The 19801-nt window shown below is 30.9% G+C and overlaps 1 protein-coding gene across 1 annotated transcript in view; it reads left to right on the top strand.

Moving 5' to 3' along the window:
* LOC127718789 (titin-like) overlaps window positions 1–10249 on the top strand; it is a 319779-nt gene extending 309530 nt beyond the window's left edge. Inside the window, exons 239-243 of the mRNA XM_052224839.1 lie at window positions 532–559; window positions 1003–1150; window positions 1523–1661; window positions 1979–2041; window positions 9820–10249. Of these exons, the coding sequence (XP_052080799.1) occupies window positions 532–559; window positions 1003–1150; window positions 1523–1661; window positions 1979–2041; window positions 9820–9860 (419 nt within the window). The 3' untranslated portion in view covers window positions 9861–10249. The remainder of the gene's footprint in view (window positions 1–531; window positions 560–1002; window positions 1151–1522; window positions 1662–1978; window positions 2042–9819) is intronic.
* Window positions 10250–19801: the final 9552 nt, after the last annotated feature.

Here is a 19801-nt window from a genome sequence, read left to right as displayed (position 1 = left end):
CTTATATTTATATAGTTAACGACCTTGACTACCAATGAGGTTTCATCAAGACCAACAAAAATACACAATACTGTAAACCAAGTTATTATCATGGAAACTTTATTAGGCCCTTAGACTTTTCAAGATGACTTCGCATCTATTTTTTTTTTTGGTGATATTCTAATTTTCTTGATGCATTTAAATTATTTAGATATTTGTGTTGTGTTCCTACTCACGAAAATAAATCGCTGGCAATAAAAAGTTAGTATAAAATAAATACCAAAACTAGTAGTCTAGTACTGTACCAAAACTAGTAGTCTAGTACTGTACCAAAACTAGTAGTCTAGTACTGGGGATTATATATTGTTTAGTTGAACATTTCTACAGCATATAACTTCTGAATATATCACTTTTTCTTGGATCATGCTATGCTTCCCTTCAAGCAGGATTTTTTTTAATCCTACATACAGATTATATAAATAACTTCAGAAACTGTAAAGTTAAAGTAATATTCATATAGCAATACCCTATAGAAGTTTATATTTATTTCAGATAAATCAAAGGCTGATACTGCAAGCAGGTAAGTTGTGTCTTTAGTGTTTATTGAAGAAAAAGGAGCTAGAAGTATGTTACACTAGATGGAACATTGATATCACATTTGTATTTTTTCATTCTGTGCTATTCAGTTTTTCTAGAATTCACTCCAGAAAAGCATATGAATGTTTTTGCAAGAAAATGTTAATTCTATTTCTTATGGTAAATATGCAATACAATTAATCTAGTAAAGAGGGCCTGATACAAGAATTTGATCATTTTTTATTCTTGACCAGCTCATATATTACAGTAAATCATCAGTGACCTATGGAAATTACTCCATGAGTTAAATGTTTCCTTTGATGACATTTCTATGATTACCAATTGGATGGTGACTGCAAAGCATTTGAAATCATTGACATTACTGTATGAATTCAAACGCAATCTGATCTATTACATTCGAATTGAAGTTTTCTTTTATTTTTTTAGTGATTCTGCTAAACCAAAGTTTACAAGACAATTAAAAGACATTTTCTGTAAAGATGGGGACAATGTGACCTTGGAATGTGAAATTCAAGGTCAGCCCCGCCCACAGATCACATGGTACAGAGAAAGCAAGGAAATTTTGGACAGCCAGGTGAGAACTAGAGCTAAAAAGGAAAACTCAATATCTTCGATGGTGTTTCCGATATGTTTTTTTGGTTGTGTCCTTTAAAAAGAAATCAAAGTGCTATGCATATTTGAATAAGAAAATTATTGTAGTCCAGTATACACAAGTTCCCAAAGGCCTTAGACTAAGCTGACCTTGATTGATTTGGTCGTTTTGCATTAATGCTCTTAAATCTCTTTTGGTCGGTTTTTTTTTTTGGCTTACCGATCTTTTAATATTTATTTTACCTGATAAATTCTAGAAACAGGAGTCTGTAGTATTGTCTCAGAAGGAAAAGTAAGAATCAATGGATCACAAGTCGTTTTTTATCTAATGCATTGGTTCAATTTTGTTTTTTAGGATTTCCAGATAAGTGCCATTGGAGACAAATGTAAATTAATTATTATGGAAGTTTTCCCTGAAGATGATGGAAAATACTCATGTAAAGCCGTCAGTGAGAAAGGGGAAGCAACTACCTCATGCCAACTTCTTGTTGAAGGTAAATATCTGTGTCCAGCTTCTCCTCCATAAATTGATTTTATATACATGTAATTAACATATTCATGAATTGATTTCATATAATTAATATACTCATGAATTGGTAACATATAATTAACATATTCATTCCTGTAATCAACATATTCATGAACATTTTCATATATATCTTCCTCTAAATTGTATATGGTTTATACTGTTATTGACATAAAAACACACCAATATTTATTTGGAAATGATGGTACCATCAGAGAATACTCATAAATGTTTATCACTGTTCATTATCATATATTAACCAATCATTGTTCTTCCTTCTGACAGACCCTGCCTCTTTTTACCTTGACTCAGCCTCTGTATCATCCATTGGATCAAGTGTTAGTCGTGGTAAGATTCATGTTGCCATTGCGTTTCCATAGTTGTACTGTCATAGAAACCATATTTTAATGTTGTCATAGATTAACCTGATGAAAGCTGAACTAATATTTTCTTTTTATTCTTAAAATAGTTTTAATGAATTCTCTTTTTATATGTTATCAAAGACAAATATATTATGCAAGATACTTGTCTGTTTAATGACAACTCAGATATATTTTAATCAATCATAATTAATTTTCACTTAAGTTTTTGTTTCCATGTAGACAAAATCACTTATGATTTTGACAGTTTTCAAATTTAAATAAAATTCTATAAATTCCTAGAACATATCAGTTCGTTATTTTTGAAGCAACCTCACGTATATATATGGTTCTTTTTAAAGATTTACACAATATTTGTATCCCTTAAGGCAATATACCAGAGTTAATGGACTTTAGATTGTTGGAAATTTGACAAAGTTTAGAACATCTTGTAATAACAGAAATGAAATGAGGAAGAGAATTAAAAACGTCTAAATTAAGAAATGGTCTTTGGGTATTCCATTGAAGATTTCTAGTTGTTTGCAAATTGAATTTCGCTGAATTATCTTCACATAAACCAATAATTACTGGTTAATTAGATAAAAATTAGTTCAGCTTTCATTACAACTATTAGAACATAGGGCAAAGGTACTGCAGTTAAAGGGAAATAACTCTGATCACCTTGAATGTTTACTAAAGGGAGATTACTTTGTTAATCACCAGTGTAGTGAATTAATCACAAGTTAATTAGATAAAAATTAGTTCAGCTTTCATTACAATTATTAGAACATAGGGCAAAGGTACTGCAGTTAAAGGGAAATAACTCTGATCACCTTGAATGTTTACTAAAGGGAGATTACTTTGTTAATCACCAGTGTAGTGAATTAATCACAAATAAAACCTTAAGTGGAGTTGATATTTATTTCCTCATTTATAAAAGTTTTGAAATGTATGGCCTAGTTCTCTCAATTAATTACATTTTAATGCTAGTGTGGTCTGGAAATTGGCCAACTTTAATTGAAATCCCTGCCATGTTATCTTTTAATTATCAGATTGATTTTTATATGATATGTAAAGAGCTTGATAGTTTTTATGTAAATTGAAGTGTGATACTCTTACAGCTGTGAATCAGTTAGGCTTTTGTCACCAATGTTAAAATCAATTCAATTTGCATGCATTTGAGATTAGTGAATAGAAATTTAGATGGGGTATATAAAAATGTAAATTGTAAATTGATTGCCATTGCAGTCTACAAATTGATCCACTTATAACTAATGTTTAATATTTAAATCTCTTACTTGGTTAAGGCATATCTTAAATAGCTATTGCTTATGGAAGCTGCGTATGGTAGTCACTGTCTAGCTTGAAGATGAAACTAACACTTTACAGCACAGGCACTTGTCTCTGCAAAATGATAATCTATATACCTTAATGTTAGGTGTTATGTAAAGGTATATAAGTTTTTTTTTTTTTTTCAGAGACAAGTGCCTGTGCTTTACAAACACTTATTTATCTGCTACCATTGATCAGTCATGTCAGTATAAAGGCTTTAATTTTTGTCTGTAGAAAAGTATGCTTGATTCAATTGTATACATGCCAAATTAAAACTCATATTGGTCTTTACATTGGTATGCCAAGCTGACCCGTTTGTCAATAAACAATATGAAAATTAAATTTCAAAATAGTTCTCAATGAAGTGATATAAAAGATAGGTTATGGATATAATTCCAGCACAAACTCAAAGATCAGCAGTAAGACATATTTTATTAATTCAGACTCTTGATAACAAAACAGGTTAATATCCATGATTTTGACACTGCTATCTCAAATCAAATAGTCCTTCCTTAGCAATGGAGTCACGTTTTGATAGAAGGCTGGTATTTAAAGTTTGAAAACTTGTAGTAAATTAAATTAAACAATTAGGGTCATACAAACTGTGGCTGAAGTAGTGCTACCTAGAAACACAGACTTCAACATATATGTTGTTGTTTTAGCAAATGATATATGATGTTGAGAACTAAGTGATCTAGGTGGCATGTCAACATTGGCCCTGTGTTTATTATTTCATCCGCACCTTTGGCTATATGAATAGTGAAACAGAACTTTATTTGGAGATCAAAGTAAAGAATACTGTTATTGCTTTGTACAATGTATATTTCTCAATTTACCTTCATGACCCAGCAATTTGGGCTTTCTAAATTAAAAAACAAACATTAGTGAAAATCTTTGAAAATGTTTTCAGGATCTGAGATAATTTTCCTTATAACAACTTATAAACTCTACTTGATTACTTTTTAAGTTCGTGATTTTTTTGTAGTTTTAAACATTTTTTTTGAAACGAAAAGTTGTGCATAAGCAGGTCACCTTGAACACACATTATAAATTACCTGCTGGTACAATATGTCATTATTAATTATAAATGTGCAAAGTTTGTATAAATATAAAGCTAATTAATTATTCATTTTTGTCACATTAGGAAACATAAGCTATAGGCTTAGGCTATTCTTAAAAAGACATAGACAGGTTTATGCCAAAGTTGTGACCCAGTGAACCTATATGCTATAAAAAAGCATTAAGAGAAAGAAAATATGTTGATTACTTTACAAATAAGAACTTAAGTCCTCCTTTATGACTCATTTTTTCCAAATAAAAATTCCTAAATTTAAAAATCCAATTTCAAAGTGCTCACAAGATAACAGACCTTTTCAAAAGCACAACAAGCCCATTGTTTTTATACTATTAAAATTCTAAGTGACAAGTTTATCAGTTAAAGACAGGAGGAGCCATCCACTTCATTGTAAACAAAGATACCACACAAAATATAAACATAAATAAACATATTAAGGAAATGATTTGTTGATAGGTGTAGGAGTTAACTACCTTAAACAAAACATCATTTAATTGATGTCATAGATAACATTTTCACAAATAATTACCCTGTAATAGATGTTTTTAAATTACCATTCAATGCATTAGTCATTATATTGAAGACAAGGATCTTACTATACAAATCCTTCATTAAGGCTGTCACTATTTTCTTGCATCAAATAAGAAGAGCAAAAGTTGACAAAGAATAGATTTTTAAAAAGGTGAATTTGCATGAATTTTTGTATAAGATTCTGAAATACTCTCCAATTACAGATACTCCACCTTAAAGTAAACAGTACAAGCTGGCTTGTGTTTTTTTTAAATCATTTAAAACGTAGAGAAGCTCTACATTAGGTTCTTTCTATTAACAGTTAATCATCACTGAAAATTTATCAGATGCCATTTGTAAGTGAATTTAGTTTATCAACTTCATACATTTCAAAACATCATTATTTTTCTTCAAAAGTCAGTTTTTAGTGATAAATATACAAGGCATTGATTCTGATCTGGATGCAAGCATGTTGTCCCCCCATGTTGTCTAGCTAGATTTTCTAATTTGCTACTATAAGGACCAGCTCCGTATCCCAAGAAATAACTTTGAGTGCAAGGGTTTAGATAGATTAAAATAATGGTTCATATTCACTTTATAATCAATGTTGATGAAATCTGCCTTTTATGAACGATTATTGGATTCAAACAGGGGTTTCTCACCTTGGTACAGGTATGAGTACATTCTTGTGGGTATTGTTAGAGATTATAGGATGATATCATGTGTATTGTCTGGGGCCCATCAGAGGATTACCTAATATATTATAACACCTTGTACATTGTCTGAGGTACATCAAAGGGATTACCTAACATAGTGTAATCCTTGTGTATTAACCCATCATTTATAAGTACATCTGTATGTGTTCTGGTAACAAATTACAGGTGACTTTATGACACCTATCAGACAAGGTACTATAATATGTTATTAAGTAGAGTCCAGGGTGTGTGAAGGACTTACTGGTCATCTACACCATACTTCAGACAAATCTGATGGAGTTCTGTTATGAACTTTAGTGCAAATATATCATAATTTTAATTTATTGTATAATTTAATAAAAATGTCATTGAAGTGACCTCTTCAAGGGTGTAATAAAAGTTATAAAATTAAGAAATTTGACTTCTTGTCTTAGAAGAGCGGAAAAAATATAAAGAGAATATGAACATAATTAACATTTGTAAGATGGGGAAAATGTGACACAACTGATATCAATAGAGGTCTTAAAAAACCAAATGATCACAAAAAGAAATACAATATTTTACAATCGATGATAACATGGTAGGATGTGGTCATTTTGCACTGACATTTTAAGATTGCTCTTGGTTAGGTCATAAAGAAATTGGACAAATACAACTATTTAGAAGATCAAAAACGAGTCATAGGTGTCAAAAGTTGTGGCTTATGTAGCCACATGAATTAATAACCTTTCATATGTTGAATGCCTTTGTAAAATAGCTTTTTATCAGAAATGTTAGTGTTGCTTACATTTATAATTGTTTGTGGTTTTCAATTCTAATCTATAACGTACCACACATCCCTGAATACACTCCTTGGGATCAAAGCAAATAAAACGACTTATTTCACCAAATTTGTAAAGCTTTTGTGAAAAATAAATTGAAGGTAAAAATACTTGAATTTAAAAGATAAATAGGTTTTGACCACAACTGAGGTTTTTTAAATATAAACCTAGAATTCTGTTAAGCAGGGTTATCAAATTTTATTTATGGAGGGTGTAAAAATCTAAATTAATTAGAAATATCTTGTAATGTCAGTTTATTCTGGGACATAATATATCAATATACTCTTCCCATGTTTATTGTTTGGAAAAATACCCAGTAAAAGTTTGAATTAAGTGGAATGTGTTCAAATTCTTTGAATCTTCTCTATTGACTGTTATTTGGAAAATGACTCAAAAATCCATAAAAGGATATATTTTATGTTATCAAAATTTTAAAAGCACAAGGACAATAAATTGAAGATTTATATCTTAAAAGTAAAATTTAAGAATTATATGTTATATTTCAAACTGAGCTGACAAGCTATAAAATAAATGTTAATAACAGGTTAAAGAAATGCTTGAGCTTTATTCAGAAGCAGACAATAAATATTTGCATCTTTAAATAGTTTAAATTTTTCTCACTTTGAATTGCAATTTATGTGCATTCTTCACAGATAATTATCAACAAGGTATATTTTAAATTACATTAAATTCTATTTAAAAGTTTAAAACCTATGGTTTGTTGGTATAAATATATGGTTTATCTATTTAAGGGATTATGATATATAGGGTGTCATGTTTTGTAAAGATTGATTGATGGGTTGTCCAGGATGTACCCATAGATTTATTTAAGGCAACAATATAATGCATATGATGTTGATACTTCTTTTTGAACTACAATTTCAAACCTAAATTCTCAAATATTCTCCATCATTTCATTTATGAAGCTTTTACCAAATTTCCACGACCTTCATCCTGGACCTCTATTACAGGAACTTCCTATTGTTTTTATTGTTAATTTATTCTTGTCCTGAATATGCATGAGATATTTGCCACTGGACGTTAAGCAACCAACAATCATTCAATTTATGAAGCAAAATTCACTTCAGACCTAAATATTACGAAAGAATTCCCATGTTTGAAGTCATATTAGTTAGGCTAACTAATACACAATTTGTTATATCAGTTATGAAATGTAAGAACATTTTGTGTTGATTTTTTATCTGTTTCATTGTCATAGTATTGTCACAGTATTTTTAAAGTATGAATGTCACATGCTTTACTGTCAAATGTAGATTGAATATTTCTTAAATTGTTTCTTTTGAAAGCATCTGGACTTTTAAATGAGTTTCTATTTAAAAAATAATGAATCATCAAATTGATAAGATAGTATCATTACTGTCTACTAAATACAAATTACTCACCAAATTATAATTAGAAAATATATTAGCACAGTTTGGAATATACACATCGAGAGGTATTGCACGGGATCCCAAGTTACTTATGTAATTTAAATCAATTTATAATAACACACCGAGAATATTAACTAGTAATTATAAGGTACTGGTATTCAGATTTTTGTTTTTTAATGCATTGAAAAAATATTATTCACATTTCTATATAAACATCCTTCATTTATGTAATTAATGTATTCAGATAGTGTTTTATGGCCTTCTGGTATTCAGGTGAAGATCTTGTTTTGAACTATTTTTTTTTTAAATAAGTTTAAGGATTCTGTACAATAATTGATAAAATGACCACTGAAATGATCTTGATGTAATTCACAGATTTTGTTACTTCAATTTTCTCTGGAAAAACTTTAAAAATTAAAAATTAAATTATTGTGGATTGTTTATTATTTGAGGGGTTATATTTATGTAGATATTGAAAGTATTGGTGAACCATGAAAAGCATTCAACAAAGTACAATTTTCCTATAGACAGAGACATATAGTAAAAACCAAGACTCAGCATGCAGATGGAATTTGTCAAAACTACATATTCATTCATGAATACACAGCAATACCTTTAGATGGAATGTGTTTTATATGTATCTGACTTTTATTCAATATCAATCTCTAGCATTTTAGATTTTCAGGAATTGTTAACTCCATTTTCCAAATAGAATGGAAACCTTTATCTCTGGGAAATCTTAAAGGACATATTCACATCCAAAATTTAAAAACACTGTCATATTGAAACTGATATAAATCTGTATTGATAATCTCTTCCTTATCTTTAAATGATTTTCTCATTATTGTTTAAACTGACTAATAATAATAATGTCTATAAAATCCTCTTGCAGGAAGCAATATTTCAAAATTTCTAAAATTTTAAGATTTTTTCCCCCTAAAAATAAATTGTGATTGGGTGTACTGGTATAGAACAATATTATTGAAACCTGGAATTTTTGTTGGTTAATTATTTTCAATGTTGAATTTGAATTGAAACCTGTGTAAAGCCCCTTCTTCAGGGAAATGAGGAAGGAAAAGAATTATCTGTAAGATGAAACATATTAAACATGTCTGTCAAGTTGATTTAAGTCAGGTGTTTTCCTGTTTGTATTTACATGTATAACAGTTTCAAGTACCTTACACAATACTCAATTGTTTAGTACTACATCTTTGTATGTATCATAATGGTATAGATAAAATGTAAAATCCTGATATGATGAGTAATGAGTAAATGGAAAACCTTTTACTGATCGGAATAGAATGAGACATGGATACACGTCAGTGAAACTGCAACTCCAAAACACTAAAAACACAAAAAAAATCACCAAAAGACATCTAGAGTTCAACATACTAAAAATTACTGCATGCACAATTTTCATAGATTAAGGTTATTTTAGCAACAATGACAAAACAGTTGGAGAACTTATTTCACTTGATAATAGGAAGGTTCTGTTTTTTGCAGAGTTGAGGCTAACTTTTGCACTACAAATATTCCTTCTGTGATTGAACCTAGATTTAAAACATGCAGTGAAATAACTGATTTTTAAGTAATTTTTGTAATTTCTGAAATTGTTGCAATGTTTATATTTTTTGGTGACAGAATTAATTAAACTTGCATTTAATTATATCTTTTGTCAACAATTGATTTTATAAATGCACACAGTAATTTGTGAATTAACAGTAAACTTGTGCTAGATAATTGTGCCTTACTTTTATGTAAATAAGTAATTCTTAGTTTAGGTGTCTTTCTGAGCCTGAGGTACAATATGGTTAACAGGCTAACATAAATTCATGTTTCAACCAAATTTGTTTGATTTTATGGTGTTTATCTCTAAAGCTATAAAGCTATTACAGTTCTTGTTTTGACCAAATTTTCTTATCACGTTTTTATTTATTTTTCAGGTGATCGGAAATCAGCGACACCTGCAAGACCAACAAAGTAAACAAAAACAATCATGAACTTGACCACAATTATCTTATTCAATTTTGGAAACTGCATTATTTTCATATGTTAATCTTGATCTGGACAAGGTCAACGACCCTCTGACCTTCTGCAGAACACGAATTTTCATCAGATGAACCTCATTTAATATTTCCAAAGTTGGAATAGAACTATAAATACCGAATTTGACAACCCTGACAACTTTCATGGACTTGACAATTATCTCTCTACACCAGGATTTGACAAATAAACTACCTAATTTGACTTATTTATTACCGGACATTATTGTTACCATAGAAACATCAGAAAATTGTTACCATGACTACCAGCAAACCTGTGATAAGGACTATTTATTTATTTGATGTGCAATAAAGTAGTATAGAAAAAATATTTTTTTGTCTCATAACTCAGAATGGTTAAACAGATTTAAGATTTAGTTTACTGAATATATTTGCTGAATTCTATCGAGTAATGGCTACGATGAGCATCTCCAGGAAACAGGTCTAATAACCAAACATGGCATACCCAAGGAGGTTCTCATACAACCTCATTGGTATACCTGAGTGCTTATGGATAAACCCATCAGATAATACACACAGTGATATACAAAAATTGTAGCCTGAACAAACTCAGATAATGATAAGATATTCATTCTCACACATTTATGCTAACCAGATTCAATGGAAATATTGTATCTAAGTGCCTTTTACAGCTATTGTATAAACAAAATAGTGATATATATCAGTTTTCCTTCTGATTAAAGTTCACAGATTTATTTTCACCTGCTAATTCATCATAAGTATAGCAAAAAAAAGATATACTTTTAATTAGATTGTCCTTAAAATACATTATATCAACTTTGTGATAAAGGATTTGGGAAGGAACCCATATGAACACACACAACACTTACAACAGAGGAAATTCTGGACGAATATATGTCTGTTTTATCATACTTTTGATAAAATTGTGCTTTAAAATGTGCTTCGTCCTACACTCTTAGAGATATCTAAATTATCTATGCTTACAAACAAAGTTATATTTTTGGGTCTGCCAATCACAATAAAAAAGTCCCTTTTGAGTTCAACCCTAGATTTAGTTGGTTTTTTATTGCTGTATGTCTATATAATGTTTTTGGGATCATTGTTTTGTTCTTTTGGCAATGATGTGTCAGATCTTTGTTGATTACACTTTGTTTTTGTTTCCTTTTGGTATCAGTTTTTTTGGTGTACAGAAAAGTTATGTCATACATAAAGAGACCAAAAAATGGGGAAGTGATACATAGCTTGAGTTTTGTCAAACATGTCATTGATAAGGTTTGTCCTGATAAGATCATACATAATAGTCTATTATAGGTTAGTCATAAAGTTCTCATGAAGCCATAAGTTTCTCTTTACATCCTACTAATCGTAATTTGAAACAGCTAGTTTATTAGCAGGAATTCTATTTTAATAGTGCATGGTCTAACACAGATATCCAGTGCACTCCCCTATCTTGAAATACACCAACCTTTTAACTAGCCCTTATGTACTCTTATGGAAAACTATTTTTTAGTATAGTTGAAGATTTAAACAAAAACTATGTATTAATTTTGATATCAGTTTAATGTTTTTTTAAAAGCAGCAATTTCATAGGGGAGGGTGTACCAATGAAATGTGCTCGTATTGGCTTTCATATTAAAATAATAAAATAAACAAACTGGTACATATGTGACATATATATAGGACCTAAGTAATAAAACTTTGAAATGCTTTATTAATCAATCAGAGGTTTATAGATTCTACACAATCCTCTTTCAACCTAGTATAAGGTATCAGGATCAGTTTGACTGAGAGAGAATAAATGAGCAAACATAGACAATACAATGTGTTTAAAAATACATTTGAAAATTCATTATCATACAGATGATAACATTAATCTGGAAGAGTTAGAAGAATAAGAAACTTATGAAAAAAAATTTACATAGTGTTTTATGGCCCTTTTTGAGTTGAAGATTTAGACAAAAAATATATCTTAATATAGTAAGTTCTGTGAATGCAACATGACTTTGTGTTTAATAAACATAAACGTTTTGGAGCATCAGAACCAACAGGACCTGAACAGACAATCAACCAAAATCGTTCAGTCTTCACATTTAAGGGGGCTCGCGGGTCTAAATCAATTTTTTTTCTTAATATAGGATTTCGCTGTATTTTTCTATGAATGAACTTTATCTTATACTTGATAGAAAAATAAAATAAAAAAATGGGGTCACCGTCTATTTACGCTCACCATCTGCCTTCGAAAGAAGCATACATTTTTGTAAAAGTACTGATTTCCTGTTGAACTGATAGGAGAAAAAGAGGTAATATCGAAATAAAAAAAGAAATAAATTACAGAAATCGATGAAATTTTACAATAGTTTAGTTTAAGTACAGCTTATTTGAAAATAATAATAAAAAATATAGGTCACCGATGATTTAAAAAAGATATTTCAATTTTAATACCAAAAAATGGCAATTTTGCACCAAAGGGAGATAATTTGGAGCTTTTTCAATGATACATACATTTTAAAAGTCATCTGGAGCCAAAACGAATTGATTTATTTGAATGATTTTTGTACTTTATGATAAAGTAACAACTAATAAAGTAATAAATAAAATTTGTAATGAAAACAAAAATATTTATTTTTTTTCTGAAATTTTTATACCCTCAAGCCTCCTTAACTTGGTTATTGTTTTATTTTTTTAGAAGGTATTCGTTTTAGAAAAATTGAAACCAACTATATCTATATATATATATATATTTCACATCGAAGCTTGAAAGTCAACTTTAAACCTCAGAAGGAACTACAACAAAAAGGGGTTGGCTAGTCAAATGGTCAAGGCAGCTCATCTACAGTTACCAAAAGACTGTCAACACTGAAGTGTTCAAAACCTGCTCGTGTCAAGTGCGCTGGACTCCAAACTTTATTGACTATGCCTATAAAATTTCCAGTTCGGTGATTATATCCGGACACTTCGGCTCTCTCCGCCAATAAAAAAAACTAGCGTTAAATACCAACAATTAATCAATCAATCAATCTACAACAAAAAAGAACACAGATCACCTCAAACTATGGGTATGAATGATGAAGAAAAGTCAGGGTAAAAGAAAAGCTATTGTGGAAAAAGATACTTGAAAAAGTTCATTACAATTAGTAAAATATTCAAGTTGTTTATGTTTTGGTTGACACAGCGTGCCTTTTCTTCACATTTAAGAAGCTGTCAGGAAATCGAAGTCGCCGTTGGAAATGTAATCAGTTAAGGTTAATTTTTCAACAAATTACAAAAAACGGAAATGTGACGTCCATGTCTGCATGACTGACCACAGTTATGTCCGAACGGAAACAAACAACGTGACAAGGAACAGAAAACATGCTGTGAATTTGTATACAAAGATAACCGAATTATAGAGTAATAGACTATAGACTAAATTGACCTTCGACAAGATTGTACGGCCCTGTAGAAAAGCGATAATACACTATGATATATATTTAGATATATATGTTACGTAAGTACTTTGTATACAGACAATGTGAACAAAATTTCATCCTGAACTACTAATATTTGTAGTTTTCTAAAGGTAGATTTTGTATTTTTGACCGTAACTCGTGAATTATTTTCAAAAGAAAACTCACCCACAACAGCACAACATCAGTTTAACAAAAACAAAAGGAATATAGGATGCAATGTTTTTATACCAAAAATCGTGACACACTTCTTCAAGATGCTTGTCCCAGGTAGTCCAGATAATGAACAGTTTGGACGATTTACTGCTTGAGAAAGAGATAAAAGCAAACCATCATTTTTGACTCTGTGTTGACTTCTTAGACTAGACATGTTTTTGGTTATTTGTGTCGTTGAGTTGCTCTGTCATAGACGTTTACCCGACATTTCCTTTATTCTAATGAAAAAAGTCATTCTGTTTGCACCTAAATTACCTTTGATAATAATATAGGCACTGGCTACAGTTACATGGAAATGAAACAATAATATAAAAATTATTGTTACATTGAAGACTAATTGCCGGAATGCAGGGTTGGGTAAGGAACCGATTAATTACGACTGTAACAATAATATTTGGGTCTACGGTTACATTGCGTTATTTTTACATTAACGCACTGCAATGTACGACGGGAATAATAATAAATATGTATCAAAATAAAACTTGAAAACTTTATTTGATATTTACAATATTGCATACAATATTTTGATTTTTTATTTACAATGACAGTTTGTACAAATCCAGTATGTTGTTTTTGGAGCATGTTTTAGTCCGACGCATTTTCGGTGAAACCACTCTAAGCAGCCATCACAAACCAGTGATACGGCAATGTGCACGCTCTATATTGCATACCGTACAATTCCATTCTGCATTTTCCCTTTATGAAGTTTAAGAAACTTTCAATGTCTGAATGCCATGCTTCAGGTGAAAAATATTTTGTTACTCTTGCGATGTTTACATTTTCGTCCAATATTTTTTTTGGAAGCATGTTAGGTTGTTTAAATACAAGTCAATTGTGAAAGCAATAAATGTTGACATTTGCCGACAGATTGAAATTGGTGGAAACAGTGTTTTCATTTTCAGAGTCCAGATCTTTTGTGATCTTATCAGTCGTGACAGTACATGCTCTATTGAACAGTTCATTAAGTATTCATCAATAGTGATATTGAACTAAACTGTAGTAGTCATGATTTTTAACAACACCAAAACAATCAATACTTATTCGCTGAATAATATTATTATTATTAATATTATCTAGTACATATCGAAGAATTAAGCAACATATCTATAGAAGGTTTAAGTTTAATAAATCTATCATACATTGCAGTCTTTAATGTAACAATAACGCAATGTAACCGTAGACCCAAATATTATTGTTACATTCGTAATTAATCGGTTCCTTACCCAACCCTGCATTCCGTCAATTAGTCTCCAATGTAACAATCATTTTTATATTATTGTTACATTTCCATGTAACCGTAGCCAGTGCCAATGATATCAGAGACATATAATACATTTGTATTATATGTCTCTGATGATATATATCCCAATTTAGTGGGGCAACAATAAAACATGGTTTTATTGTCGAGTCTTCGACTTTAGTCGAAAAAGCGAGACATAGCGATCCTACATTCCGTCGGCGTCGGCGTCGTCGTCGTCGTCGTCGTCGTCGTCGTCGTCGTCGTCGGCGGCGTCCACAAATATTCACTCTGTGGTTAAAGTTTTTGAAATTTTAATAACTTTTTTAAACTACCTTGGATTTCTACCAAACTTGGACAGAAGCTTGTGTATGATCATAAGATAGTATCCAGAAGTAAATTTTGTAAAAATAAAATTCCATTTTTTCCGTATTTTACTTATAAATGGACTTAGTTTTTCTGCCGGGAAATATTACATTCACTCTGTGGTTAAAGTTTTTAAAATTTTAATAACTTTCTTAAACTATCCTGGGTTTCTACCAAACTTGGACAGAAGCTTGTTTATGATCATAAGATAGTATCCAGAAGGAAATTTTGTAAAATAATAAATCCATTTTTTCCGTATTTTACTTTTAAATGGACTTAGATTTTCCGCCAGGAAACAACACATTCACTCTGTGGTTAAAGTTTTTAAAATTTTAATAACTTTCTTATACTATTTTGGATTTGTACCAAACTTGGACAGAAGCTTGTTTATGATCAAAAGCTAGTATCTAGAAGGAAATTTTGTAAAATAATAAATCCATTTTTTCCGTATTTTACTTTTAAATGGACTTAGATTTCCTGTCAGGAAACAACACATTCACTCTGTGGTTAAAGTTTTTTAAATTTTAATAACTTTCTTATACTATTTTGGATTTGCACCAAACTTTAACAGAAGCTTGTTTATGATCAAATACTAGTATCTAGAAGGAAATTTTGTTTTCTTCAAGTTAACATTACATTCAGTCTGCAGATAAAGTTTTTAAACATTTATTAGATTCATACACTATCCTGGATTTTTACCAAACTTGGACAGAAAGTTCTTACAATCAAAAGATAGTATCAAGAGGAATATTTTTATTGATTTACTTCCTCATTTTTGTTGAGCCTGCGATTAACAGAAAAAGTAGGCGAGACACTGGGTTCCGCGGAACCCTTACGAATTTTTATGTAAGCATTTCATCTGAAACTGATAAAACTGGTTGTATGCAAGATATAGAGTACTTTCTTACCTAAACGCCTTAATATAAAAAGAGAACAACGTCAGTAAACGAGTAAAGGGATACATGTACGTCTATATACGTCTGCCGTTGTCGCATTAACGCACCAAAACAATGTTTAGACGTAGGAAGTTGTTTTTCATTAAACTAAAACAAAGATAATTGTTTATGGTTATTGCCCTTTATGATGGGTACTACATGGGTAAACGGAACTGTTAAGATATCGGTTACTGGGTCTTATTTTAATTCATGTTTACCTCAGTTTATGACGTCTATCATCCCCAATACATAATTACGTCACTTTCATTTTATTACCTTATTTTGTCTATATCATAACAATTCACGTCAACGTTATTAAACTAACCAGTGGTCATCGTACGTTAAAGTAGATTGCACTTGGAATTTAATTTCGATAAGCAAACTTATACAAACAATATCAACACGTCACAACAACTACAATATACTAAACTGCCACAACGTTCCCACAATTTATGGGCTTCCTAAATTACCAATGAAATTGTATACAAATTTCAATATTATATATCCGATTCCAATTAACTTCTGTTCATTATACATAAACAAGTCATGGATTCTGACATCGCCGAATATTTACTTGCCATGAGCATGTTATCACTTGCGGGACTGGAACTGCTTACCCTTCCGGAGCACCTGGGTTCTTTCCGGGTTTTTTTTTTGGTGGTGTTCGAGTTGATCAATCTTTAATTTTATGTGTAGTGCTTTGTGGACTTGTATTGGTTTTTTTCTTCGTCTTTTTCCATGGTAATGTGTGTTTTTCTTCGATCTATGGTTTTCAATTGTCCCTTTGGTTTCTTTTTTTTTATATTGCGTTCTGCTGACTAGTGCTCTTCCGATTGTAATGGAATGTGTCCTCAGATTTTGTGACAAAGCGTATATATATTAGATTAAAAATTTCGTTTCGGCGATTCAAAAAACTATTCACATAACCTCGAGTATATAACAATCTAATTAAAATTCATATCTATATTAACTCGCGTGCTCATACTCATATGAGTAAAACGAAATCAGAGAACTATATTCTAACTAGATTGGAGTATATAACAACCGTTTGCTAAAATTTTAATATAACAAATACAGAAATTTAGGGGTTTGCTATAAGTGTCTGATACTACATGCGTGCACGACAAAATCTTCATGAAGCAGTCTCGTGAGCAAATGAGATTGATAATATAATAAAAACCAGTGTGCCTCTCTTATCACATATTGATTTTTCCTTCTTCATTCTTATGAATAACATTGTATTGCAAAGTCTATATTTCATAAAACCCCAACGAAACGCCAATATAAAACGGGGGGATTTGTATACGACATATTCTCTTTAAACAATCCAGATTTAAAAGTATACCAATGAAATGTATGATCTACCCGAAATACTTCCTCCTTCTAAATTTAATATCAAAGTGGTTCGGATCTTGATATTAGAATTCTCAAGGTGATCTTCATGCTGATATTCATGCCAAATGGAACCAGTTTTATCTTTCTTATTGTTAATTTTCCTTTCCATAATTCTGTTCCGTGATTTGTTCTTCTTGTCAAGTGTACATTGCTTAGTTGGTTTAAAATGCTACTTTGCATTTGTTCGCATAACTGGACATATAGAATGTGTGTGAATAAACGGTATATTATTTTAAAATGTTAACAACGTAGATATAGATGTCATAATTGTCTAAGGACATTGCACTGTCTTCGACGTTGCTTTATTAAAATACGCGGAATACGCGGAGAAAATTTGTTCAGATCTTCAAAGTTCATTTCCTAGCCTTTATATATAGCACATTGGTGAGATTTTGGGTCGTGTGGTAGTGAGGAGAGAAGTAAATCCCTTCTTAAACTTTGTTTCTACTTATCCCCCAGTCATCCATTCTACACGCTCATGTTATTACCTCTGAACTATATCCTTCCTTGACATAAACTGCAAACTAAACATTTAATCAACAATAAGAGAAACAGTCCTTTTTCTATACTAACCCATAGATGATCACTGCTATACTTTAATAACGGATATTGTTATCAAGGATCAAGCAAAAAATACCATACCAAATCTCAATCTCATACTCCTTAATTTTCTGGAAAATAGATTTTTGCTTCTTTTTTTGTGGATCATTGGATTCATTTGGTGTCTCGGGATGATAACCAAAGTACCACTGGAATATCTGTTATAAACAAAGTACCACTGGAACATCTGTGATAAACAAAATACCACTGAAACATCTGTGATAACCAAAGAACCACTGGAACATCTGTGATAAACAAAGTACCACTGGAACATCTGTGATAACCAAATACCATTGGAACATCTGTGATAAACAATGCCATATCACCCTTAATTCCGTTAGGAACAAATACTGCACATGTAATATTTGTTCCAGTGAAAATAAAATTAAAGAATATTTCTTCCCCTTGCAGCTGGAACTTATATTATGAAGGAACTTCTATTTCGTGACATATTTCACCCGATCATCCCCGTTTTATTGTGGGGTTCGTGTTTGCTCAGCCTTTAGTTTTCTATGTTGTGTTTTGTGTACTGTTGTTTGTCTTTTCGTCGTTTTTCGTTTTTTTTGACATGGCATTGTCAATTTGTTTTGACTTATGAGTTTTAAAATACCTTTCGTATCTTTCGCGTCTCTTTAACAGAGTTTTGCTTCTTCTCTGAACCTTTATTTGCATATTTGTTAGTGCTCTTACTCAAATGGCTTCACTGGATTAACTCAGATGCAGCTATTCTTTAATTCAATCCCTCATATTATCGGACCTATGCACAACTTACTACAAATCAACTAGATTAGGTCATATATGGTTTTCAATGTCAAAGTGAGTGACTTCTGTGATTTCGATATTTGTTGTACATCTTTCCGTTCCAAAATTATATAATAACTCGATGCAGTGTAAACATAAAAAAGACTAATAAAACATAAGAGACATCTGAGAACGGAACGTTGGAAATCGAAACATGATGATGAGATGATTTTAAAGATTGTTGTTTATCTCTCATTTGTTTGTCCATGTCAGGTGTGTGTTTACCGAACACAGAGTTACATCATTCTATTTACCTTGTCCAGGATGTAAACACTTCTAGGGGGTCATTAAAATAAATTTGACCAACGGTCAACATATTTAGATTGTGGTCATTTATATTCTGTTGACATAACGGAGACGAAAGAGTTATGGTGATACCTTGTGCCAGCCGGGGTTGATGACCTCCTCTGCTCATAGAGTCTCAACTCTCATCTTAATATTAATATATTGCTTAAAAACGTGTGGTATGAATTCCTTGCACACAACACATGTTACAGTTTTGTTTTGTGTACTGTGGTTTTTTTGTTGTTTTTTGTTGTTGTCGTTTTTCGTTTTTAGCTCACATGGCCCGAAGTGCCATGTGAGCTCAGTTTCCCATCACTTTTACAGAGATCATCTCCGAAACTACTTAGCCAAATTTAACCAAACTTGGCCACAATCATCATTGGGGTATCTAGTTTAAAAAATGTGTCCGATGGTCCCGCCTGCCATCTAAGATTTTCGTCAAAACTGTCAGACAATTTCTTATTGGAGTTATTGCCCTAAAATGACGAATTTTACTACTTTTGTTTCTAGTTTGCCTATTATCTTGAAAAATTTATAATAGATAGAGAGAAACTTTAAACACCAAAACTGATCAGCAAAACAAGATTTTCAATAAGTCCGAAAAGAGGAAATCGTCTCAA

Source organism: Mytilus californianus, unplaced genomic scaffold (assembly GCF_021869535.1).
Source record: "Mytilus californianus isolate M0D057914Y unplaced genomic scaffold, xbMytCali1.0.p SCAF_10, whole genome shotgun sequence".
Classification (NCBI taxonomy): Eukaryota; Metazoa; Mollusca; class Bivalvia; order Mytilida; family Mytilidae; genus Mytilus; species Mytilus californianus.
Note: the sequence above shows the minus strand (reverse complement) of the source record. Positions and strands in the feature narration are given on the sequence as shown.